The sequence below is a fragment of the Salmo salar genome, chromosome ssa02 (assembly GCF_905237065.1).
Source record: "Salmo salar chromosome ssa02, Ssal_v3.1, whole genome shotgun sequence".
NCBI lineage: Eukaryota > Metazoa > Chordata > Actinopteri > Salmoniformes > Salmonidae > Salmo > Salmo salar.
In genome coordinates, this window is record NC_059443.1 from 542,834 (window position 1) to 569,582 (window position 26,749).

Below are 26,749 nucleotides of genomic sequence, written 5' to 3' on the forward strand. Positions count from 1 at the left end.
ACTGTGCTTCTACACCTGCATTGCTTGCTGTTTGGGGGTTTTTAGGCTGGGTTTCTGTACAGCACTTTGAGACATCAACTGATGTAAGAAGGGCTTTATAAATACATTTGATTTGATTACATCCTCATGCTATTGCTCTGACAGGTTTTCCTCCATTAGTCCCCCTGTTCTCAGACATCTTCAGGGTGACCTCTGTCCCAAATGGTTACCCTATTCCCTCTACAGTAGTACACTACTCTTTTAGTTACCAGCGCTCTGTGGGGACATGTTCCTCAGTTTAACAGTTGAACACTTGAACATGACAGAGGAGACTGATGTTCCCTGACTGTGTCAGGAAGACCAGCAGTTCATAACTCACTCAGTCTTCTGCATGTTTAATGAGGGACCACTGTTAATCCGTTGGATATCAATAATGAAGTGAATACCTAGGATTCATTCCAAATGCCACCCTATTCCCTATATAGGGCTCTCTGGTCAAAAGTAGTGGGCCATCTTTATAGGGAATAAGGTGCCATTTATATAGGATGCCATCTATATAGGGAATAGGGTGCCATTTATATAGGGTGCCATCTATATAGGGAATAGGGTGCCATCTATATAGGGAATAGGGTGCCATCTATATAGGGAATAGTGTGACATCTATATAGGGTGCCATCTATATAGGGAATAGGGTGCCATCTATATAGGGAATAGGGTGCCATCTATATAGGGAATAGGGTGCCATCTATATAGGGGAATAGTGTGCCATCTATATAGGGAATAGGGTGCCATCTATATAGGGTGCCATCTATATAGGGTATAGGGTGCCATCTATATAGGGTATAGTGTGACATCTATATAGGGTGCCATCTATATAGGGAATAGGGTGCCATCTATATAGGGAATAGTGTGCCATCTATATAGGGAATAGTGTGCCATCTATATAGGGAATAGGGTGCCAAATATATAGGGTGCCATCTATATGGGAATAGGGTGCCAATTATATAGGGAATAGGGTGCCATCTATATCGGGAATAGGGTGCCATCCATATAGGGAATAGGGTGCCATCTGTACCGGGAACGGGGTGCCATCTGTACCGGGAACGGGTGCCATCTGTACCGAGAACGGGGTGCCATCTGTACCGGGAACGGGGTGCCATCTGTACCGGGAACGGGTGCCATCTGTACCGGGAACGGGTGCCATCTGTACCGGGAGGGTGCCATCTGTATAGGGAACGGGGTGCCATCTGGGACAAAACAGCTCTAAATGGATCAAAGCGCCCCAGAGCAATCTCCATTATCACAGTTAGAGAGGAAGTAGTGAGGGGAAATGGCTTTTATAACAGAGAGCAGAGAGGGCTTTTATACAAGAGTGAGGGGAAATGGCTTTTTATAACAGAGAGGAAGTAGTGAGGGGAAATGGCTTTATAACACAGAGAGGAAGTAGTGAGGGGAAATGGCTTTTATAACACAGGAGGAAGTAGTGTGGGGAAATGGCTTTTTATAACACAGAGGAAGTAGTGAGGGGAAATGGCTTTTATAACACAGAGAGGAAGTAGTGAGGGGAAATGGCTTTTTATAACACAGAGGAAGTAGTGAGGGGAAATGGCTTTTTATAACACAGAGAGGAAGTAGTGAGGGGAAATGGCTTTTATAACACAGAGGAAGTAGTGAGGGGAAATGGCTTTTTATAACACAGAGAGGAAGTAGTGAGGGGAAATGGCTTTTATAACACAGAGAGGAAGTAGTGAGGGGAAATGGCTTTTTATAACACAGAGAGGAAGTAGTGAGGGGAAATGGCTTTTATAACACAGAGGAAGTAGTGAGGGGAAATGGCTTTTTATAACACAGAGAGGAAGTAGTGAGGGGAAATGGCTTTTTATAACACAGAGAGGAAGTAGTGAGGGGAAATGGCTTTTTATAACACAGAGAGGGAGTAGTGAGGGGAAATGGCTTTTTATAACACAGAGAGGAAGTAGTGAGGGGAAAATGGCTTTTTAAACACCTTGTTCATTAACATGTATGACTCAAACTGGGTTCATTGACGTGTAGGAATCAAAGTCGACTTTAATCTTTCCCATCGGTGAAGTAAACAAATAATGTTTCTGTTTACTTGTCAGTAGTGTTGCACGGTATACTGAAACTTGGGTACTTTTTCCGATACTGAAACATGAAAAAACGGTTCGGTATTATAATTTTTTTGTTACATTCGGGTACTTCTGTCAAATGTGTCTCATATCATGTAAGGATTGAGAGGATCGAGTCCGTCTGGTCATTTGTCTGAATGTTCTCTAGGGGGCAGTAGTGAGCTAGCCAGGCTGCTTGTGCAAGCTAGAATGGATAATTCCCACAGCATGGCTTCTTCCAACTCAAACATCATAACTCCAGCTGGTATAACTGGTTCCAGATGCCAACTAGGGGAATACTTTGCTTTCAGAGCAGATGAGGGTCCGGCCCACCGACACAACGACGCTAAGAAGGTGAACCAAAGCAGTGCAAGGGAGGATTAGGTATTTTACACGTGATATTTCCATTGTAACATTATTGTTATTCTACTAAATTAGATTTGTTTTTAGGTGACAATGGAACAGATATTCAGCTTAACATTCATTAAATCAAATGTTATTAGTCACGTGATGAATACAACAGGTGTAGTAGACCTCACAGTGAAATGCTGAATACAACAGGTGTAGTAGACCTTACAGTGTAATGCTGAATACAACAGGTGTAGTAGACCTTACAGTGAAATGCTGAATACAACAGGTGTAGTAGACCTTACAGTGAAATGCTGAATACAACAGGTGTAGTAGACCTTACAGTGAAATGCTGAATACAACAGGTGTAGTAGACCTTACAGTGAAATGCTGAATACAACAGGTGTAGTAGACCTCACAGTGAAATGCTGAATACAACAGGTGTAGTAGACCTTACAGTGAAATGCTGAATACAACAGGTGTAGTAGACCTTACAGTGAAATGCTGAATACAACAGGTGTAGTAGACCTTACAGTGAAATGCTGAATACAACAGGTGTAGTAGACCTCACAGTGAAATGCTGAATACAACAGGTGTAGTAGACCTTACAGTGAAATGCTGAATACAGCAGGTGTAGTAGACCTTACAGTGAAATGCTGAATACAACAGGTGTAGTAGACCTCACAGTGAAATGCTCACTTACAAGCCCTTAACCAACGATGCAGTTGCTGGTCAAGAAATAGAGTTAAGACAAAATTTACTAAGTTAACGGAAGTGAAAATAATTAAATCAAATCAAAAAGTAAATCTGACATTTACATAACAATAAAGAGGTATATACAGGGTATTAAACGTTGCACAGAGTCAATGTGGAGGCTATATACAGGGGTACCGGTACAGAGTCAATGTGGAGGCTATATACAGGGTGTTACTGTACAGAGTCAATGTGGAGGCTATATACAAGGGGTACCGGTACAGAGTCAATGTGAGCTATACAGGGTACCGGTACAGAGTCAATGTGGAGGCTATATACAGGGGGTACCGGTACAGAGTCAATGTGGAGGCTATATACAGGGGGTACCGGTACAGAGTCAATGTGCGGGGTACAGGTGACTATGCACTAGATAATAAACAGCGAAACACGCCTATTATATAGGTCCTTGATGGCAGGAAGCTTGGCCCCATGATGTACTGGGCCCTTCGCACTACCCTCTGTCGTGCCTTATGGTCAGATGCCCGAGCAGTTGCCATACCAGGCGGTGGTGCAACCGGTCAGGATGCTCTGGATGGTGCAGCTGTAGGAACCTTTTGAGGATCTGGGGACCCTTGTCAAATCTTTTCAGTCTCCCGAGGTGGAAAATGGTGTTGTGGTGCCTTCTTCACGCACTGTCTTGATGTGTTTGGACCATGATGGTTGGTTGGTGATGTGGACACCAAGGAACTTGAAACTCTCGACCCGCTCACTTCAGCCCTTTGATATGAATGGGGGGCCTGTTCGGCCCTCCGTTTCCTGTTTTCCACGGGTCAGCTCCTTTTGTCTTACTCACGTTGAGGGAGAGGTTGTTGTCCTGGCCCATACTGCCAGGTCTCTGACCTCCTCCCTCGAGGCGGTCCCATCGTTGTCGGTGATCAGACCTACCACTGTTGTGTGCGCCAACAAATTGAATGATGGTGTCGAAGTCGTGCACGGCCGCGCAGTCGTGGTGAACAGGGAGTACAGGAGGGGACTAAGCACGCACCCCTGAGGGACCCCAGTGTTGAGGATCAGCGTGGCAGATATGTTGTTGAGATGTGTTATTACCTACCGTTACCACCTGGGGTGGCCCCGGCAGAAGTCCAGGATCCAGTTGCAGAGGGAGGTGTTTAGTCCCAGGGTCCTTAGCTTAGTGATGAGCTTTGAGGGCACTATGGTGTTGGAACGCTGAGCTGCAGTCAATGAACAGCATTCTCACATAGGTGTTCCTTTGTCCAGGTGGGAAAGGGCAGTGGGAGTGCAATAGAGATTGCGTATGTTGGGGCGGTAGTCGAATAGGAGTGGGTCTAGAGTTTCCGGCATTCTGGTGTTTGATGTGAGCCATGACCAGCCTTTCAGCACTTCCGTGGCTACCGACGTGAGTGCTATGTTGCGCTAGTCATTTAGGCAGGTTAACTTCGCTTTCTTGGGCAAGGGACTATGGTGGTCTGCTTGAAACATGTTGGTACTACAGACTCGGTCAGGGGAGAGGTTGAAAATGTCAGTGAAGACACTTGCTAGTTGGTCCGCGTATGCTTTGAGTACACGTCCTGGTAATCCGTCTGGCCTTTTGGATTTGTGAATGTTGACCTGTTTAATAAGGTCTTGCTACGGAGAGCGTGATCATATTTAGTCATCTGGAACAGCTGATGCTCTCATGCATGCTTCAATGTTGTGCCTCGAAACGAACATAAAAGGCATTTAGCTCGTCTGGTAGGCTCGCAAGGTCACATGTGAGCATTATAATATGATTACACAACCCAAAAGTAATGTGAAATACACTATAACCTGACAGCAATATACTGTATGTAGACTGCTTCATGTTTGTCTGGGCTTGCTAGCAGTAGCCAACAGCCAGTCAGCAGCCCTGGGCGGGAGCATTGCACCCTGGGAAGTGAAATGTACTCTGGGAATTGTAGTATGCGGTGGAAATTCCATTGTATTTCTATGGCGTGTAGCTACATGCCTCCGTCGCGACTTCCCCGGCGGCTATCCGCAGCCTGCTAGCCTCAGCCCGCTAGCTGTCTAGAGCATATCAGACTGTTAACTGAAGAGGTCCATCAGCCAATTTCTTGGGCTACAATACCTATTAATAGGCCTGGACCCTTTTACTGCCTACACCTTTTTTTCTGCCTAGCCCTGCCGATCCATCACGACTGGTCTGCCACGTAACCGCCAGAGGTGCTGCCGAGACCCTTCCGTCCGACGTCCCCCCTTCTGCTAGCCCCGGCCCGCTAGCTTTCTGAATCGCCGTGTCCCCAGTCCGCCTAGCTACCCACTGGTCCCTATGATCTCCGGCTGCGCATGCTTCTCCCTAATGTCAATATGCCTTGTCCATTGCTGTTTTGGTTAGTGATTATTGTCTTATTTCACTGTAGAGCCTCCAGCCCTGCTCAATATGCCTTAGCTATTGTTTCACCTCCCACACATGCGGAGACTTCACCTGGTCTAAATGATATCTCTAGAGACAAAACGTCTCTCATCGTCACTCAATGCCTAGCTTTCCACCTCCACTGTGTTCACATCCTACCATACCTTTGTCTGTACATTGTGCCTGGAATCTATTCTTCCGAGCCCAGAAACCTGCTACCTTTGCTCTATGTTCCGAATGCACTAGATGACAAGTTCTTATAGCCTTTAGCCGTACGCCTTATCCTTCTCTTCTCTGTTCCTCTGGTGACGAGGTGAATCCAGGCCCTGCAGCGCCTAGCTCCACTCCCGTTCCCCAGGCGCTCTCATTTGCTGACTTCTGTAACCGTAAAAGCCTTGGTTTCATGCATGTTAACATCAGAAGCCTCTTCCCTAAGTTTGTTTTATTCACTGCTTTGGTACACTCTGCCAACCCGGATGTCCTAGCCGTGTCTGAATCCTGGTTTGGGAAGAACAACAAAAAAATCCTGACATTTTTACATGGTGTTTTTCTCATCTCTCTAGATTCTATACGTGTTTCTCTAGATTCTATACATGGTGTTTCTCTCCTCTCTCTAGATTCTATACATGGTGTTTCTCTCTAGATTCTATACATGGTGTTTCTCTCTAGATTCTATACATGGTGTTTCTCTCTCTCTAGATTCTATACATGGTGTTTCTCTCTAGATTCTATACATGGTGTTTCTCTCTAGATTCTATACATGGTGTTTCTCTCTAGATTCTATACATGGTGTTTCTCTCTAGATTCTATACATGGTGTTTCTCTCTAGATTCTATACATGGTGTTTCTCTCTAGATTCTATACATGGTGTTTCTCTCTAGATTCTATACATGGTGTTTCTCTCTAGATTCTATACATGGTGTTTCTCTCCTCTAGATTCTATACATGGTGTTTCTCTCTAGATTCTATACATGGTGTTTCTCTCTAGATTCTATACATGGTGTTTCTCTCTAGATTCTATACATGGTGTTTCTCTCTAGATTCTATACATGGTGTTTCTCTTATGATTCTATACATGGTGTTTCTCTCCTAGATTCTCTACATGTGTTTTCTCTCTAGATTCTATACATGGTGTTTCTCTCTAGATTCTATACATGGTGTTTCTCTCTAGATTCTAGTACATGGTGTTTCTCTCTAGATTCTATACATGGTGTTTCTCTCTAGATTCTATACATGGTGTTTCTCTCTAGATTCTATACATGGTGTTTCTCTCCTCTCTCTAGATTCTTGCATGGTGTTTCTCTCTAGATTCTATACATGGTGTTTCTCTAGATTCTATACATGGTGTTTCTCTCTAGATTCTATACATGGTGTTTCTCTCTATCAGCATTCTATACATGGTGTTTCTCTCTAGATTCTATACATGTTTCTCTCTAGATTCTATACATGGTGTTTCTCTCTCAGATTCTATACATGGTGTTTCTCTCAGATTCTATACATGGTGTTTCTCTCTAGATTCTATACATGGTGTTTCTCTCTAGATTCTATACATGGTGTTTCTCTCTAGATTCTATACATGGTGTTTCTCTCTAGATTCTATACATGGTGTTTCTCTCTAGATTCTATACATGGTGTTTCTCTCCTCTCTCTAGATTCTATACATGGTGTTTCTCTCTAGATTCTATACATGGTGTTTCTCTCTAGATTCTATACATGGTGTTTCTCTCCTCTCTAGATTCTATACATAGTGTTTCTCTCTGATTCTATACATGGTGTTTCTCTCTAGATTCTATACATGGTGTTTCTCTCTAGATTCTATACATGGTGTTTCTCTCTAGATTCTATACATGGTGTTTCTCTCTAGATTCTATACATGGTGTTTCTCTCTAGATTCTATACATGGTGTTTCTCTCTAGATTCTATACATGGTGTTTCTCTCTAGATTCTATACATGGTGTTTCTCTCTAGACTTCTATACATGGTGTTTCTCTCTAGATTCTACTACATGGTGTTTCTCTCTAGATTCTATACATGGTGTTTCTCTCTAGATTCTATACATGGTGTTTCTCTCTAGATTCTATACATGGTGTTTCTCTCTCTCTCTAGATTCTATACATGGTGTTTCTCTCTAGATTCTATACATGGTGTTTCTCTCCTCTCTCTAGATTCTATACATGGTGTTTCTCTCTAGATTCTATACATGGTGTTTCTCTCTAGATTCTATACATGGTGTTTCTCTCTAGATTCTATACATGGTGTTTCTCTCTAGATTCTATACATGGTGTTTCTCTCTAGATTCTATACATGGTGTTTCTCTCCTCTCTCTAGATTCTATACATGGTGTTTCTCTCCTCTCTTAGATTCTATACATGGTGTTTCTCTCTAGATTCTATACATGGTGTTTCTCTCTAGATTCTATACATGGTGTTTCTCTCTAGATTCTATACATGGTGTTTCTCTCTAGATTCTATACATGGTGTTTCTCTCCTCTCTAGATTCTATACATGGTGTTTCTCTCTAGATTCTATACATGGTGTTTCTCTCCTAGATTCTATACATGGTGTTTCTCTCTAGATTCTATACATGGTGTTTCTCTCTAGATTCTATACATGGTGTTTCTCTCTAGATTCTATACATGGTGTTTCTCTCCTCTCTCTAGATTCTATACATGGTGTTTCTCTCTAGATTCTATACATGGTGTTTCTCTCCTCTCTCTAGATTCTATACATGGTGTTTCTCTCTAGATTCTATACATGGTGTTTCTCTCCTCTCTAGATTCTATACATGGTGTTTCTCTCTAGATTCTATACATGGTGTTTCTCTCTAGATTCTATACATGGTGTTTCTCTCCTCTCTCTAGATTCTATACATGGTGTTTCTCTCCTAGATTCTATACATGGTGTTTCTCTCTAGATTCTATACATGGTGTTTCTCTCCTCTCTCTAGATTCTATACATGGTGTTTCTCTCAGATTCTATACATGGTGTTTCTCTCTAGATTCTATACATGGTGTTTCTCTCCTCTCTCTAGATTCTATACATGGTGTTTCTCTCTAGATTCTATACATGGTGTTTCTCTCTTAGATTCTATACATGGTGTTTCTCTCTAGATTCTATACATGGTGTTTCTCTCTAGATTCTATACATGGTGTTTCTCTCTAGATTCTATACATGGTGTTTCTCTCCTCTCTCTAGATTCTATACATGGTGTTTCTCTCTAGATTCTATACATGGTGTTTCTCTCTAGATTCTATACATGGTGTTTCTCTCTAGATTCTATACATGGTGTTTCTCTCTAGATTCTATACATGGTGTATGTGTTAGGTCTTATGGTGTGTTGTCCCAAATTGTAAGAGAACCACTTAGTAGAATGTTAGACCTTTGTTTTAATCTTAACATCTTTTTCTCTCCCTTGCTCGCTCTCTCTCTTTCTTTCTCTCTCTCTCCCCCCTGCCCCCTCTCTCTCTCTCCCCCTTGCCCCCCCTCTCCCTCGTTTGCTCTCTCTCCCCTTGCCCCTCTCTCCCTCGTTTGCTCTCTCTCCCCTGCCCCTCTCTCCCTCATTTGCTCTCTCTCCCCCTGCCCCTCTCTCCCTCCCTACTAGATCCCATTAAGACCGCCCAGGGCTCCCTGTCCCTGAAGGCTTACAGGTTAACACCCAAACTGATGGAGATCTGCAAGGAGAAGGACTTCTCAGCAGAGGGGTGAGCTCACACACACACACACACACACACACACACACACACACACACACACACACACACACACACACACACAACAAAACAAAAAACACAAAACACACACAGAGAGACACACACACACACACACACACACACACACACACACACACACACACACAGAGAGACACACAAAGGCAGAAATACCAACTGCACCTTTCCTGATAAGAATTCAGCATCAATGCGGTGCTTTTGAAAGTCCCTTCAATAGATTCCAGTGATGTTATTTTCCCCATGGGCAGGGAGAGCCTCATCAGAGGCTCTTACTGATGTGATGATTGGGGTTTATAACTAGTGTGTGTTGGGGCTGTCAAACAACTATACTGCCGTGTTGATCTGCTGCCTGGCTGGCTTTTGACCCTCAGGCTGCTGGGCATTGATTTTAAACTGCATCTGAATAAAGCCTAATGAGAGAGAGACATTTCAAATAGCTCTGAGTTCCAAGCTGAGTTTATGAAAAATGGAATCCCAACAGACTGCTATTAAATTGACTAGAAAATAAACTGCTTTTGGATTTTAAAATAGGTGCACTTAGTCAATATTAGGAAGTGTTTGCTTTGGCTTGGATTTCCTCCTTATTCTTTAGTTAGTTTCATGTCCACACCATACCCACCCACTACCCACCACCCACCCACCCCCACCCACACCCACCACCCCACCCACCCACCCCCACCTACCCACCCACCCACCCACCCCACCCACCCCCTACCCACCCACCCACCCCCACCTTTACCCACCCACCCCTACCCCCCCCCACCCCACCCCCCACACCTCACCCCCACCCCACCCACCCACCCACCCACCCCACCCACCCACCCACCCACCACACCCACCCACCCACCACCTACCACCCCACCACCCACCACCCACCCTACCCACCCACCCACCCCACCACCCACCCACCCCCCACCCACCACCCACCCCACCCCACCCCCCACCCACCCACCACACCCACCACCCACCCACCCCCACCCACCCACCCACCACCCACCCCACCCACACCCCCCCACCACCCACCACCCACCCACCCACCCTACCCACCCACCCCACCACCCACCCCACCCACCCCCCCCCACCACCACCCACCCACCCACCCCCCACCCCACCCACCCCACCCCACCCACCCCCACCCACCCACCACCCACCTACCCACCACCACCCACCCACCCACCACACCACCCACCTACCCCACCCTTACCCACCCACCCACCCACCTACCCCACCCCTACCCACCCCACCCACCCACCCACCCCACCCTACCCACCAACCACCCTACCACCACCACCCCCACCCACCCACCCACCCACCACCACCCCACCACCCACCCACCTACCCACCCACCCACCCACCCACCACCCACCCACCCCCACCCACCCACCCACCCACCCACCCACCCTACCCACCCACCCACCCCTACCCACCCACCCACCCACCCACCCACCCCACCCACCACCCTACCACCCACCCACCCCCACCCACCCACCCACCCACCCACCCACCCACCTACCCACCCACCCACCCACCCACCCACCCCCACCCTACCCACCCCCCCCACCCTACCCACCCACCCACCACCCCACCACCCACCACCCACCCACCCCACCTACCACCTACCCACCCACCCACCACCACCCACCCACCCACCCCCACCCACACACACCCACCACCCACCACCCCCCACCCACCCACCCACCCACCCCACCCCCACCCACCCACCCACCCACCCCCCACCCACCCTACCCACCTACCACCCCCACTACCCACCACCACCCACCCACCCACCCCACCCACCCACCACCCACCACCCACCCACCCCCCACCACCACCACCCACCACCACCCACCACCCACCACCACCCACCCACCTACCCACCCACCCACCCACCCACCCACCCCACCCTACCCACCCTACCCACCCACCCACCCACCCCCCACCTACCCACCCTACCCACCCACCCACCCCCACCCACCCACCCCTACCCACCCCCACCCACCCACCACCCCACACCCACCCACCCACCCACCACCCTACCCACCCCACCACCCACCCACCCCACCCACCCACCCACCCTCCCCACCCACCCCCCACCCACCCACCCACCCCACCCACCCTCACCCACCCACCCACCCACCCACCACCCTACCCACCCCACCCACCCACCCACCCACCCCACCCACCCCACCCACCCACCCCACCCCCACCCACCCCACCCACCCACCCACCCACCCACCCACCCACCCACCCACCCACCCACCCACCCACCCACCCCCACCCTACCCACCCCTACCCACCCACCCACCCCCACCCTACCCCCACCCACCCACCCACCCCACCTACCCACCCTACCCACCCACCCCACCCACCCACCACCCTTACCCACCCACCCACCCACCCACCCACCCTACCCACCTACCCACCCACCCCCCACCCCACCACCCACCCTACCCACCCCACCCACCCCACCCCACCCACCCACCCACCCACCCCCCCACCCCACCCACCACCCACCCACCCACCCCACCTACCCACCCTTACCCACCCACCCACCCCCACCCTTACCCACCCACCTACCCACCCACCCACCCTACCCACCCCTACCCACCCACCCACCCACCCACCTCACCCACCCCCCCACCCACCCCACCCACCCTACCCACCACCCACCCCCACCCTTACCCACCCACCCTACCCACCCACCCCCCACCTACCACCCACCCCACCCACCCCCCCACCCACCACCCACCCTACCCCCACCCACCCCCACCCCACCCACCCACCACCCACCCACCTACCCACCCTACCACCACCCACCCACCCACCCACCCCACCCACCCACCCACCCACCCACCCACCCACCACCCCACCCACCCACCCACCCACCCACCCACCCCACCCACCCCACCCCACCCACCCACCCCACCCTACCCACCCTTACCCACCACCCACCCACCCACCCACCCTACCCACCCACCTACCCACCCACCCACCCCACCCACCCACCCCACCCACCCACCCACCCACCCACCCCCCCACCCTACCCACCCCTACCCACCCACCCACCCCACCCTACCCACCCCACCCACCCACCCACCCCACCCCTACCCACCCCACCCACCCACCCCACCCCACCACCCCACCTACCCACCCACCACCCACCCCCACCCACCCACCCACCACCCACCCACCCACCCACCCACCTACCCACCCCACCCACCCACCCACCCACCCACCCCACCCTTACCCACCACCCACCCACCCACCCACCCCACCCACCCCACCCACCCACCCACCCACTACCCACCCCACCCACCCACCCCACCCACCCACCCACCACCCACCCACCCACCCTACCCACCCCCACCCACCCACCCACCCCCACCTCACCCACCCCCACCCACCCACCCACCCCACCACCCACCCACCCACCCACCCACCACCACCCACCCACCCACCCCACCCACCCTACCCACCCCACCCACCACCCCACCCTACCCACCCCACCACCCACCCACCCCCACCCCTACCCACCCCACCCACCCACCCACCCACCCCTCCCCACCCACCCACCCCACCCACCCACCCACCCACCCCACCCACCCACCCACCCCACCCACCCACCCACCCTACCCACCCACCCACCCCCACCCTTACCCACCCCACCTACCCACCCACACCCACCCCCCCACCCCACCCACCCTTACCCACCCACCCACCCACACCCACCACCCACCCACCCCACCACCACCACCCACCCACCCACCCCTACCCACCCACCCCCACCCACCCACCCACCCCCCACCCACCCACCCACCCACCCACCCCACCCACCCACCCACCACCCCACCCACCCACCCCCCACCCTTCACCCACCCCACCCACCCACCCACCCACCCCCACCCCACCCACCCCACCCACCCACCCACCCCCACCCTACCCACCCCACCCACCCCCCACCTTTACCCACCCCTACCCACCCCCCACCCTTTACCCACCCCCACCCACCCACCCACCCCCACCCTTACCCACCCCTACCCACCCACCCACCCCCCACCCTACCCACCCACCCCCCACCCACCCACCCCCACCCACCCACCCACCCCCCCACCCACCCACCCACCCACCCACCCACCCACCCCCACCCTACCCACCCACCCACCCCCACCCTTTACCCACCCCCCCACCCACCCACCCCCCACCCTTTACCCACCCCCACCCACCCACCCACCCACCCCACCCACCCCCACCCACCCACCCACCCACCCCCCACCCACCCACCCCTTACCCACCCACCCACCCCCACCTTTACCCACCCTCACCCACCCACCCACCCCCAACTACCCACCCACCCACCCACCCACCCACCCACCCACCCACCCACCCCCACCCACCCACCCACCCCCACCCTACCCACCCTTATCTACCCACCCACCCCCACCTTTACCCACCCCCACCCACCCACCAACCCCACCTTTACCCCCCACCCACCCACCCTTACCCACCCCCCCACCTTTACCTACCCTCACCTACCTACCAACCCCTACCTTTACCTTCCCTTACCTACCTACCCTTACCTACCTACCCCTACCTTTACCTTCCCTTACCTACCTACCCTTACCTTTACCTTCCTTTACCTACCTCTTACCTTTACCTTCCCTTACCTACCCACCTTTACCTTCCTTTACCTACCCTTACCTTTACCTTCCCTTACCTACCTACCCCTACATTTACCTACCCTTACCTACCTACCTACCCTTACCTTTACCTTCCTTTACCTACCCTTACCTACCTACCTTTACCTTCCTTTACCTACCTACCTTTACCTTCCCTTACCTACCTACCCCTACCTTTACCTACCTACCTTTACCTACCCTTACCTACCTACCATCCCTACCTTTACCTTCCCTTACGTCCCTACCTACCCCTCCCTACCCTTACCTACCTACCAATCCCTACCTTTACCTACCCTTACCTTTACCTACCCACTCCTACCTACCCCTACCAACCCCTACCCACTCCTACCTACCTACTAGAGTGCGACCGATTATGATTACTAGGTTGTAGTTATTATAGGAATTATGACGCGTCGACTATTTTTCTCTCTACCATTTTGTTATTTCATATACCTTTTGATTATTGGATGTTCTCCTAGGCAGCCTAATCTCAGGAGTTGATAGGCTTGAAGTCATAAACAGAGCTGTGCTTCAAGCATTGCTAAGAGCTGCTGGCAAACACAGTAAAGTGCTGTTTGAATGAATGCTTACGAGCCTGCTGCTGCCTACCACCGCTCAATCAGACTGTTCTATCAAATATCAAATCATAGACTTAATTATAATATAATAAACACAGAAATACGGGCCTTAGGTCATTAATATGGTAGAATACGAAAACAAAACATTTATTCTTTCAAGGAAATACGGAACCGTTCCGTATTTTATCTAACGGGTGGCATCCCTAAGTCTAAATATTCCTGTTACATTGCACAACCTTCAATATTATGTCATTATTATGTACAATTCTGGCAAATTAATTAGGGTCTTTGTTAGGAATAAATGGTCTTCACACAGTTCACAGCGAGCCAGGCGGCCCAAACTGCTGCATATACCCTGACTCTGCTTGCACTGAACACAAGAGAAGTGACACAATTTCCCGGGTTAATATTGCCTACTAACATGAATTTCTTTTAACTAAATATGCAGGTTTAAAAAAAATATACTTGTATATTGATTTTAAGAAAGGCGTTTATGTTTATGGTTAGGTACATTGGTGCAACGATTGTGCTTTTTTCGCGAATGCGATTTTGTTAAGTCATCACCCGTTTTGGCGAAGTTAAAGTAGGCTATGATTCGATGATAAATTAACAGGCAACGCTTTTATTATATGCAACGCAGGACACGTTAGATAAACTAGTAATATCATCAACCATGTGTAGTTAACAGGTGATTATGTGAAGATTGTTTTTTTTATAAGATAAGTTTAATGCTAGCTAGCACCTTACCTTGGCTCCTTGCTGCACTCGCGTAACAGGTAGTCAGCCTGCCACGCAGTCTCCTCGTGGAGTGCAATGTAATTGGCCATAATCAGCGTCAAAAAAGGCAGATTACCGATTGTTGTGAGAATTTGAAATCGGCCCTAATTAATCGGCCATGCCGACCTCTACTACCTACCCCCATCCCTACCCACCCACCTACTACCCCCCCACCCCTACCATCCCCCCTACCACTACACACCTACCTACCTACCCACCCACACATCTACTACCCACCCCTACCTACTTCCCCCACCCCTACCATCCCCCTACCACTCACACCCCTACCACCCACCCACTCTACCTACCTACCCCTACCCACCTACCCACTGCCTACCTACCCTCACCCACCCACCTACCCGACCTAACCACCAACCCTACCTACCCCCCTTCCCTACCCCCCCTTCCCTGCCTACCTCTACCTCCCTACCTACCCACCCACCCCTACCTACCTACCAACCAACCAACCAACCTACCTACCCCTACCTACCCACTTACCTACCTACCCCTACCTACCCACTTACCTACCTACCCCTACTTACCCACCTACCTACCTACCGACCTAACCACCAACCCTACCTACCCACATACCTACCTACCTCCCCCCCCACCTACGTATCAACCTAGTAGTTATTTCCTCTCTGAGTTCAGTTGCTGATTTATTGTCTGGCTGCTCAGCCACTGACTCTATCTGACTCTCTGTCCAGTTCATTGTTGAGCTTCTCCTTCGTTTTGCTGGTCCGTGTTTATTATAGGCACCAAGTGGGAGAAAACCAGACTGAAACAACCAGACTGAAACAACGAGGGACTACCTGCATTTTGTCCAATAAGAAATGTTCTTTTTAGGTTTCTGTTTTGTGATAATGTTAATGACCTGTTTTTATGCACCGGGTCCTCATCAGTGTCTCTCAATCCGCTGCTGATTGAAAGGCCAGGAGGACAATAGCAGCTCTATTTGCTAGGCTAGCGAGGCTCATTTCACCACCGTTATTATGAGCACAATATGAATAATATATTATTTCAAAGGAGCGCTTCAGTTTTCTATGATGGGTTCTTCCGTGTGGCGGTATTTGATGTTTTATAAGCTGCTGTTTTTTTGTTCTTTTAAATGAAAGGCAGGAAGAGAGACTGCACAGAATTATACTAGACACTACTGTTATGTTATGTTGTCTCGCCTGTCAGTTTACCATGACTGCTGTCTATATGATCCAGCTTTATACTAGACAATACTGTTATGTTATGTTGTCTATATGATCCAGCTTTATACTAGACAATACTGTTATGTTATGTTATATTGTCTATATGATCCAGCTTTATACTAGACAATACTGTTATGTTATGTTATGTTGTCTATATGATCCAGCTTTATACTAGACAATACTGTTATGTTATGTTATGTTGTCTATATGATCCAGCTTTATACTAGACAATACTGTTATGTTATGTTATGCTGTCTATATGATCCAGCTTTATACTAGACAATACTGTTATGTTATGTTATGTTGTCTATATGATCCAGCTTTATACTAGACAATACTGTTATGTTATGTTATGTTGTCTATATGATCCAGCTTTATACTAGACAATACTGTTATGTTATGTTATGTTGTCTATATGATCCAGCTTTATACTAGACAATACTGTTATGTTATGTTATGTTGTCTATATGATCCAGCTTTATACTAGACAATACTGTTATGTTATGTTGTCTATATGATCCAGCTTTATACTAGACAATACTGTTATGTTATGTTGTCTATATGATCCAGCTTTATACTAGACAATACTGTTATGTTATGTTATGTCTATATGATCCAGCTTTATACTAGACACTACTGTTATGTTATGTTGTCTATATGATCCAGCTTTATACTAGACAATACTGTTATGTTATGTTATGTTGTCTATATGATCCAGCTTTATACTAGACAATACTGTTATGTTATGTTGTCTATATGATCCAGCTTTATACTAGACAATACTGTTATGTTATGTTATTGTCTATATGATCCAGCTTTATACTAGACAATACTGTTATGTTATGTTGTCTATATGATCCAGCTTTATACTAGACAATACTGTTATGTTATGTTATGTTGTCTATATGATCCAGCTTTATACTAGACAATACTGTTATGTTATGTTATGTTGTCTATATGATCCAGCTTTATACTAGACAATACTGTTATGTTATGTTATGTTGTCTATATGATCCAGCTTTATACTAGACAATACTGTTATGTTATGTTATGTTGTCTATATGATCCAGCTTTATACTAGACAATACTGTTATGTTATGTTATGTTGTCTATATGATCCAGCTTTATACTAGACAATACTGTTATGTTATGTTGTCTATATGATCCAGCTTTATACTAGACAATACTGTTATGTTATGTTATATTGTCTATATGATCCAGCTTTATACTAGACAATACTGTTATGTTATGTTATGTTGTCTATATGATCCAGCTTTATACTAGACAATACTGTTATGTTATGTTATTTGTCTATATGATCCAGCTTTATACTAGACAATACTGTTATGTTATGTTATTTGTCTATATGATCCAGCTTTATACTAGACAATACTGTTATGTTATGTTATGTTGTCTATATGATCCAGCTTTATACTAGACAATACTGTTATGTTATGTTTTTGTCTATATGATCCAGCTTTATACTAGACAATACTGTTATGTTATGTTATGTTGTCTATATGATCCAGCTTTATACTAGACAATACTGTTATGTTATGTTATATTGTCTATATGATCCAGCTTTATACTAGACAATACTGTTATGTTATGTTATATTGTCTATATGATCCAGCTTTATACTAGACAATACTGTTATGTTATATTGTCTATATGATCCAGCTTTATACTAGACAATACTGTTATGTTATGTTATGTTGTCTATATGATCCAGCTTTATACTAGACAATACTGTTATGTTATGTTGTCTATATGATCCAGCTTTATACTAGACAATACTGTTATGTTATGTTATATTGTCTATATGATCCAGCTTTATACTAGACAATACTGTTATGTTATGTTATGTTGTCTATATGATCCAGCTTTATACTAGACAATACTGTTATGTTATGTTGTCTATATGATCCAGCTTTATACTAGACAATACTGTTATGTTATGTTATGTTGTCTATATGATCCAGCTTTATACTAGACAATACTGTTATGTTATGTTATGTTGTCTATATGATCCAGCTTTATACTAGACAATACTGTTATGTTATGTTGTCTATATGATCCAGCTTTATACTAGACAATACTGTTATGTTATGTTATTTGTCTATATGATCCAGCTTTATACTAGACAATACTGTTATGTTATGTTATGTTGTCTATATGATCCAGCTTTATACTAGACAATAATGTTATGTTATGTTGTCTATATGATCCAGCTTTATACTAGACAATAATGTTATGTTATGTTGTCTATATGATCCAGCTTTATACTAGACAATACTGTTATGTTATGTTATGCTGTCTATATGATCCAGCTTTATACTAGACAATACTGTTATGTTATGTTGTCTATATGATCCAGCTTTATACTAGACAATACTGTTATGTTATGTTGTCTCTACTGTCAGTTTACCACGACTGCTGTCTATATGATCCAGCTTTATAAACACACATGGCAAATTCGTACATTCAACTACATTTTGTGGAGCTGGCAATCAAATCGAATTGAACCGGATTGAATGTAATTGACTTTGGATTGAACTGGATTGAATGTAATTGACTTTGAATTGAATGTAATTGATTTTGGATTGAATGTAATTGATTTTGGATTGAATGTAATTGACTTTGAATTGAATCTAATTGACTTTGGATTGAACTGGGTTGAATGTAATTGACTTTGTATTGAACTGGGTTGAACTGGATTTCAGGTAATTGTCTTTGAATTGAACTGGATGGAATGTAATTGACTTTGAATTGAACTGAAGTGATTGTTTTCTCTCCCTCCTCCCCAGATTGAAGAAGGCCATGATTGGTTTTGAACACATGTTTGAGGAGGTTCCCATCGTGATCAAGAACTCCCATCTGATCAACGTTCTGATGTGGGAACTGGAGGAGAAGTGTACTGTGGCCGACAAACACGAACTGCTCAACCTCTCCAGCAGGTATGTGGCTTGGTGCTGGGGCTGTCTATCCTAGTGCCCTAGAAGGTAGGGGCTGTCTATCCTAGTGCCCTAGAAGGTAGGGGCTGTCTATCCTAGTGCCCTAGAAGGTAGGGGCTAGGGGCTGTCTATCCTAGTGCCCTAGAAGGTAGGGGCTAGGGGCTGTCTATCCTAGTGCCCTAGAAGGTAGGGGTTAGGGGCTGTCTATCCTAGTGCCCTAGAAGGTAGGGGCTAGGGGCTGTCTATCCTAGTGCCCTAGAAGGTAGGGGCTGTCTATCCTAGTGCCCTAGAAGGTAGGGGCTGTCTATCCTAGTGCCCTAGAAGGTAGGGGCTAGGGGCTGTCTATCCTAGTGCCCTAGAAGGTAGGGGCTGTCTATCCTAGTGCCCTAGAAGGTAGGGGCTAGGGGCTGTCTATCCTAGTGCCCTAGAAGTTAGGGGCTAGGGGCTGTCTATCCTAGTGCCCTAGAAGGTAGGGGCTAGGGGCTGTCTATCCTAGTGCCCTAGAAGGTAGGGGCTGTCTATCCTAGTGCCCTAGAAGGTAGGGGCTGTCTATCCTAGTGCCCTAGAAGGTAGGGGCTGTCTATCCTAGTGCCCTAGAAGGTAGGGGCTAGGGGCTGTCTATTCTAGTGCCCTAGAAGGTAGGGGCTAGGGGCTGTCTATCCTAGTGCCCTAGAAGGTAGGGGCTAGGGGCTGTCTATCCTAGTGCCCTAGAAGGTAGGGGCTAGGGGCTGTCTATCCTAGTGCCCTAGAAGGTAGGGGCTAGGGGCTGTCTATCCTAGTGCCCTAGAAGGTAGGGGCTAGGGGCTGTCTATCCTAGTGCCCTAGAAGGTAGGGGCTAGGGGCTGTCTATCCTAGTGCCCTAGAAGGTAGGGGCTAGGGGCTGTCTATCCTAGTGCCCTAGAACGTAGGGGCTAGGGGCTGTCTATCCTAGTGCCCTAGAAGGTAGGGGCTAGGGGCTGTCTATCCTAGTGCCCTAGAAGGTAGGGGTTAGGGGTTGATGTGGGAGCTAGTAGCCTACTGGGACTACTGCTCAGCCTCTCCAGTTAGTGTGTGTGTAGGGGTTCGTGTGTAGGGGTTCGTGTGTAGGGGTTAGTGTGTAGTGGTTAGTGTGTCTGGGGGTTAGTGTGTCTGGGGGTTAGTGTGTCTGGGGGTTACTAAGCCATTTCCCCTCACTACTCTCTCTCTAACTGTGATAATGGAGATTGCTCTGAGGCGCTTTGATCCATTTAGAGCGGTGTACATCCCAAATGGCACCCTATTCCCTATATAGATGGCACCCTATTCCCTATATAGATGGCACCCGATTCCCTATATAGATGGCACCCTATTCCCTATATAAATGGCACCCTATTCCCTATATAGATGGCACCCTATTCCCTATATAGATGGCACCCTATTCCCTATATAGATGGCACCCTATTCCCTATATAGATGGCACCCTATTCCCTACATAGATGGCACCCGATTCCCTATATAGATGGCACCCTATTCCCTATATAGATGGCACCCTATTCCCTATATAGATGGCACCCTATTCCCTATATAGGGAATAGGGTGCCATTTGGAATGAATCCTAGGTATTGACTTCATTATTGATATCCAACGGATTAACAGTGGTCCCTCATTAAACATGCAGAAGACTGAGTGAGTTATGAACTGCTGGTCTTCCTGACAGACATTAAATTCTCTGACCACAGCTCTGGTGGTCATTCCTGCAGTCAGCATACCAATTGCACATTCCCTCAACTTGAGACGTGTGTCTCATTGTGTTGTGTGACAAAACTGCACCTTTTTAATATTTCAGTGTGGCCTTTAATTGTCCCCAGCACAAGGGGCACCTGTGTAATGATAATGCTGTTTAATCAGGTTCTTGATATGCTGCACCTGTCAGGTGAATGGATTATCTTGGCAAAGGAGAAATGCTCACTAACAGGAATGTAAACATATTTGTGCACAATTTGAGAGATGTTTTTTGTGTGTATGGAACATTTCTGGGATCTTTTATTTCAGTTCATGAAACATGGGACCAACACTTTACATGTTGCATTTATATTTGTGTTCATTATAGTTACTCCACAATGCTAACCGAAATGACAGCTAACAATTTTTCCAAAACATGTATCCTGTTTGCAACAAGGCACTAAAGTAATACTGCAAAAAATTTGGCAATGCAAGTAGACTTTTGGTCCTGAATACAAAGTGTTATGTTTGGGGCAAATACAACACATTACTGAGTACCACTCTACGTATTTTCTAGCATAGTGATGGCTGCATCATGTTATGGGTATGCTTGTAATCGCTAAGGACTAGGGAGTTTTTCAGGATAAAAACAACTTAATGAAGCTAAGCACAGGTGAAAACCTGGTTCTGCTTTCCACCAGACAGTAGGAGATTAATTCACATTTCAGCAGGACATTAACCTAAAACACAAGACCAAAACTACACTAGAGTTGAATACCGAAACTACTGTGAATATTCCTGAGATGCCGAGTTACAGTTTAGACTTAAATCTACTTGAAAATCTATGGCAATGATCAACAACCAATTTGACAGAGCTTGAATCATTAACAAAAATAATAGTGGTGTTTTACACACTCCAGGTGTGGAAAGCTTTTAGAGACATCCCAGAAAGACTCTCCGCTGTAATCACTGCCTAAAGTGCTTTTACAAAGTATTGCCGTGTGTGTGTGTGTGTGTGTGTGTGTGTGTGTGTGTGTGTGTGTGTGTGTGTGTGTGTGTGTGTGAATACTTATATAAATTAAATATTTCATTTTCCAAAAACACGTTTTCACTTTTTCATTATGGGGGTATTGTGTGAAGATGGGTGACATTTTGTTTTAAATAAATGGAATCCATTTTGAATTCAGGCTGTAGCGCAACAAAATGTAGAATAAGTCAACGGTATGAATAGTTCCCCTGTGGGGCCCTGCTGTGGATTCTAGCCATGAAATGTCTGGCACGGCCAAATCGTTTTCTGAAGTTGTCAGATTGCCTCGTGCGATGCTTCGTCCTTCTGTCCGTGTGGACAGAGATGCTTCATATCTTAACAGGTAATAGATTTGATGTAATTTCCACTGTGTCGTTTTCACATTGGCCACATTTGTCATTGTCATATTCTGAGAACAATGTTTTGTTCCTTCTAAAACCAGGTCACTCTTAACAGTCATCATGACATGTCCTTGCCATTATTTATACCATATTATATCTCATTCCTGTTGGCATGTAGGCCTGTTAGAAGAGAGGATCTCTTGTGTTCTATTAGTCCATAGTGTTGTGGTATTAGTCCATGGTGTTGTGGTATTAGTCCATGGTGTTGTAGTATTAGTCCATGGTGTTGTGGTATTAGTCCATGGTGTTGTGGTATTAGTCCATGGTGTTGTGGTATTAGTCCATGGTGTTGTGGTATTAGTCCATGGTGTTGTGGTATTAGTCCATGGTGTTGTGGTATTAGTCCATGGTGTTGTGGTATTAGTCCATAGTGTTGTGGTATTAGTCCATAGTGTTGTGGTGTTAGTCCATAGTGTTGTGGTATTAGTCCATAGTGTTGTGGTATTAGTCCATGGTGTTGTGGTATTAGTCCATAGTGTTGATCCCTTAGTAGTGTTGTGGTATTAGTCCATGGTGTTGTGGTATTAGTCCATGGTGTTGTGGTATTAGTCCATGGTGTTGTGGTATTAGTCCATGGTGTTGTGGTATTAGTCCATAGTGTTGTGGTATTAGTCCATGGTGTTGTGGTATTAGTCCATGGTGTTGTGGTATTAGTCCATGGTGTTGTGGTATTAGTCCATAGTGTTGTGGTATTAGTCCATGGTGTTGTGGTATTAGTCCATGGTGTTGTGGTATTAGTCCATGGTGTTGTGGTATTAGTCCATAGTGTTGTGGTATTAGTCCATGGTGTTGTGGTATTAGTCCATGGTGTTGTGGTATTAGTCCATGGTGTTGTGGTATTAGTCCATGGTGTTGTGGTATTAGTCCATGGTGTTGTGGTATTAGTCCATGGTGTTGTGGTATTAGTCCATGGTGTTGTGGTATTAGTCCATGGTGTTGTGGTATTAGTCCATGGTGTTGTGGTATTAGTCCATGAGTGTTGTGGTATTAGTCCATGGTGTTGTGGTATTAGTCCATGGTGTTGTGGTATTAGTCCATGGTGTTGTGGTATTAGTCCATGGTGTTGTGGTATTAGTCCATGGTGTTGTGGTATTAGTCCATGGTGTTGTGGTATTAGTCCATGGTGTTGTGGTATTAGTCCATGGTGTTGTGGTATTAGTCCATAGTGTTGTGGTATTAGTCCATAGTGTTGTGGTATTAGTCCATGGTGTTGGTCCCTTAGTAGTGTTGTGGTATTAGTCCATGGTGTTGTGGTATTAGTCCATGGTGTTGTGGTATTAGTCCATGGTGTTGTGGTATTAGTCCATGGTGTTGTGGTATTAGTCCATGGTGTTGTGGTATTAGTCCATGGTGTTGTGTCCTTAGTAGTGTTGTGGTATTAGTCCATGGTGTTGTGGTATTAGTCCATGGTGTTGTGGTATTAGTCCATGGTGTTGTGGTATTAGTCCATGGTGTTGTGGTATTAGTCCATGGTGTTGGTCCCTTAGTAGTGTTGTGGTATTAGTCCATGGTGTTGTGGTATTAGTCCATGGTGTTGTGGTATTAGTCCATGGTGTTGTGGTATTAGTCCATGGTGTTGTGGTATTAGTCCATGGTGTTGTGGTATTAGTCCATGGTGTTGTGGTATTAGTCCATGGTGTTGTGGTATTAGTCCATGGTGTTGATCCCTTAGTAGTGTTGTGGTATTAGTCCATGGTGTTGTGGTATTAGTCCATGGTGTTGTGGTATTAGTCCATAGTGTTGATCCCTTAGTAGTGTTGTGGTATTAGTCCATAGTGTTGTGGTATTAGTCCATGGTGTTGTGGTATTAGTCCATAGTGTTGTGGTATTAGTCCATAGTGTTGTGGTATTAGTCCATGGTGTTGTGGTATTAGTCCATGGTGTTGTGGTATTAGTCCATGGTGTTGTGGTATTAGTCCATGGTGTTGTGGTATTAGTCCATGGTGTTGTGGTATTAGTCCATGGTGTTGTGGTATTAGTCCATGGTGTTGTGGTATTAGTCCATGGTGTTGTGGTTTTAGTCCATGGTGTTGTGGTATTAGTCCGTGGTGTTGTGGTATTAGTCCGTGGTGTTGTGGTATTAGTCCGTGGTGTTGTGGTATTAGTCCGTGGTGTTGTGGTATTAGTCCGTGGTGTTGTGGTATTAGTCCGTGGTGTTGTGGTATTAGTCCGTGGTGTTGTGGTATTAGTCCGTGGTGTTGTGGTATTAGTCCGTGGTGTTGTGGTATTAGTCCGTGGTGTTGTGGTATTAGTCCATAGTGTTGATACCTTAGTAGTGTTGTGGTATTAGTCCATGGTGTTGTGGTATTAGTCCATGGTGTTGTGGTATTAGTCCATGGTGTTGTGGTATTAGTCCATGGTGTTGTGGTATTAGTCCATGGTGTTGTGGTATTAGTCCATGGTGTTGTGGTATTAGTCCATGGTGTTGTGGTATTAGTCCATGGTGTTGTGGTATTAGTCCATGGTGTTGTGGTATTAGTCCATGGTGTTGTGGTATTAGTCCATGGTGTTGTGGTATTAGTCCATAGTGTTGTGGTATTAGTCCATGGTGTTGGTCCCTTAGTAGTGTTGTGGTATTAGTCCATGGTGTTGTGGTATTAGTCCATGGTGTTGTGGTATTAGTCCATGGTGTTGTGGTATTAGTCCATGGTGTTGTGGTATTAGTCAATGGTGTTGTGGTATTAGGCCAGCATCCCGGAATCGCCTCTTCACTGTTGACATTGAGGCTGGTGTTTTGCGGCTACTATTTAATGAAGCTGCTAGTTGATGACTTTTGAGGCGTCGGTTTCACAAACTAGACACTCTAATGTACTTGTCCTCTTGTTCAGTTGTGCGCCGGTGCCTCCCACTCCTCTTTCTATTCTGGTTAGAGACAGTTTGCGCTGTTCTGTGAAGGGAGTAGTACACAGCGTTGTACGAGATCTTCAGTTTCTTGGCAATTTCTCGAAATTTCTCAAAACAACAATAGACTGACGAGTTTCAGAAGAAAGGTCTTTGTTTCTGGACATTTTGAGCCTGTAATCGAACCCACAAATGCTGATGCTCCAGATACTCAACTGGTCTAAAGAAGGCCAGTTTTATTGCTTCTTTAATTAGCACAACAGTTTTCAGTTGTGCTAACTTAATTGCAAGGTTTTCTAATGATCAATTAGCCTTTTAAAATGATAAACTTGGATTAGCTAACACAATGTGCCATTGGAACACAGGAGTGATGGTTGCTGATAATGGGCCTCTGTACGCCTATGTAGATATTCCATAAAAAAAATCATCAATTTCCAGCTACAATAGTCATTTACAACATTAACAATGTCTACACTGTATTTCTGATCAATTTGATGCTATTTTTTTTGTGCTTTTCTTTCAAAAACAAGGACATTTTTAAGTGACCCCAAGTGTGTGTGTGTGTGTGTGTGTGTGTGTGTGTGTGTGTTGCACACGTGGAGATCCTCCGTTCACCTACTCTGCGTCTCTCAAAGACACGGCGGTTGGAACCAAAAATCTCAAATTTGGACTCATCAGACCAAAGGACATATTTCCACTGGTCTAATGTCCATTGCTTGTGTTTGTTGGCCGAGGGCAAGTCTTCTTATTATTGGTGTCCTTTAGTAGAGGTTTCTCTGCAGCAATTCAACCATGAAGGCCTGATTCATGCAGTCTCCTCTGAACAGTTCATGTTGAGATGTCTGTTACTTGAACTCTGTGAAGCATTTATTTGGGCTGCAATTTCTGAGGCTGGTAACTAATGAACTTATCCTCTGCAGCAGAGAACTCTGGGTCTTCCTTTCCCGTGGCGGTCCCCATGAGAGCCAGTTTCATCATAGTGCTTGATGGTTTATGCGACTGCACTTGAAGAAACTTTCTTGAAATGTTCCGTATTGACTGACCTTCATGTCGTTAAAGTAATGGAGCGTCATTTCTCTTTGCTTATTTGAGCTGTTCTTGCCATAATATGGACTTTTACCAAACAGCTATCTTCTGTATACCACCCCTTCCTAGTCACAGCACAACTGATTGTCTCAAACTCATTAAGACGGAAAGAAATTACACAAATTAACTTTTAACAAGGCACACATCTTAATTGAAATGCATTCCAAGTGACTATCTCATGAAGCTGGTTGAGAGAATGCCAAGAGTGAGCAAAGCTGACATCAAGGCAATCTTCTTATTACCCATT

The 26,749-nt window shown here is 46.4% G+C and overlaps 1 protein-coding gene across 1 annotated transcript in view; it reads left to right on the forward strand.

The window, feature by feature from the left end:
• The window catches only part of LOC106597250 (eukaryotic translation initiation factor 3 subunit H-like), an 84,927-nt gene that overhangs the window by 46,244 nt on the left and 11,934 nt on the right, over window positions 1-26,749 (forward strand). Inside the window, exons 4-5 of the mRNA XM_045696345.1 lie at window positions 9,157-9,256; window positions 19,321-19,470. Of these exons, the coding sequence (XP_045552301.1) occupies window positions 9,157-9,256; window positions 19,321-19,470 (250 nt within the window). The remainder of the gene's footprint in view (window positions 1-9,156; window positions 9,257-19,320; window positions 19,471-26,749) is intronic.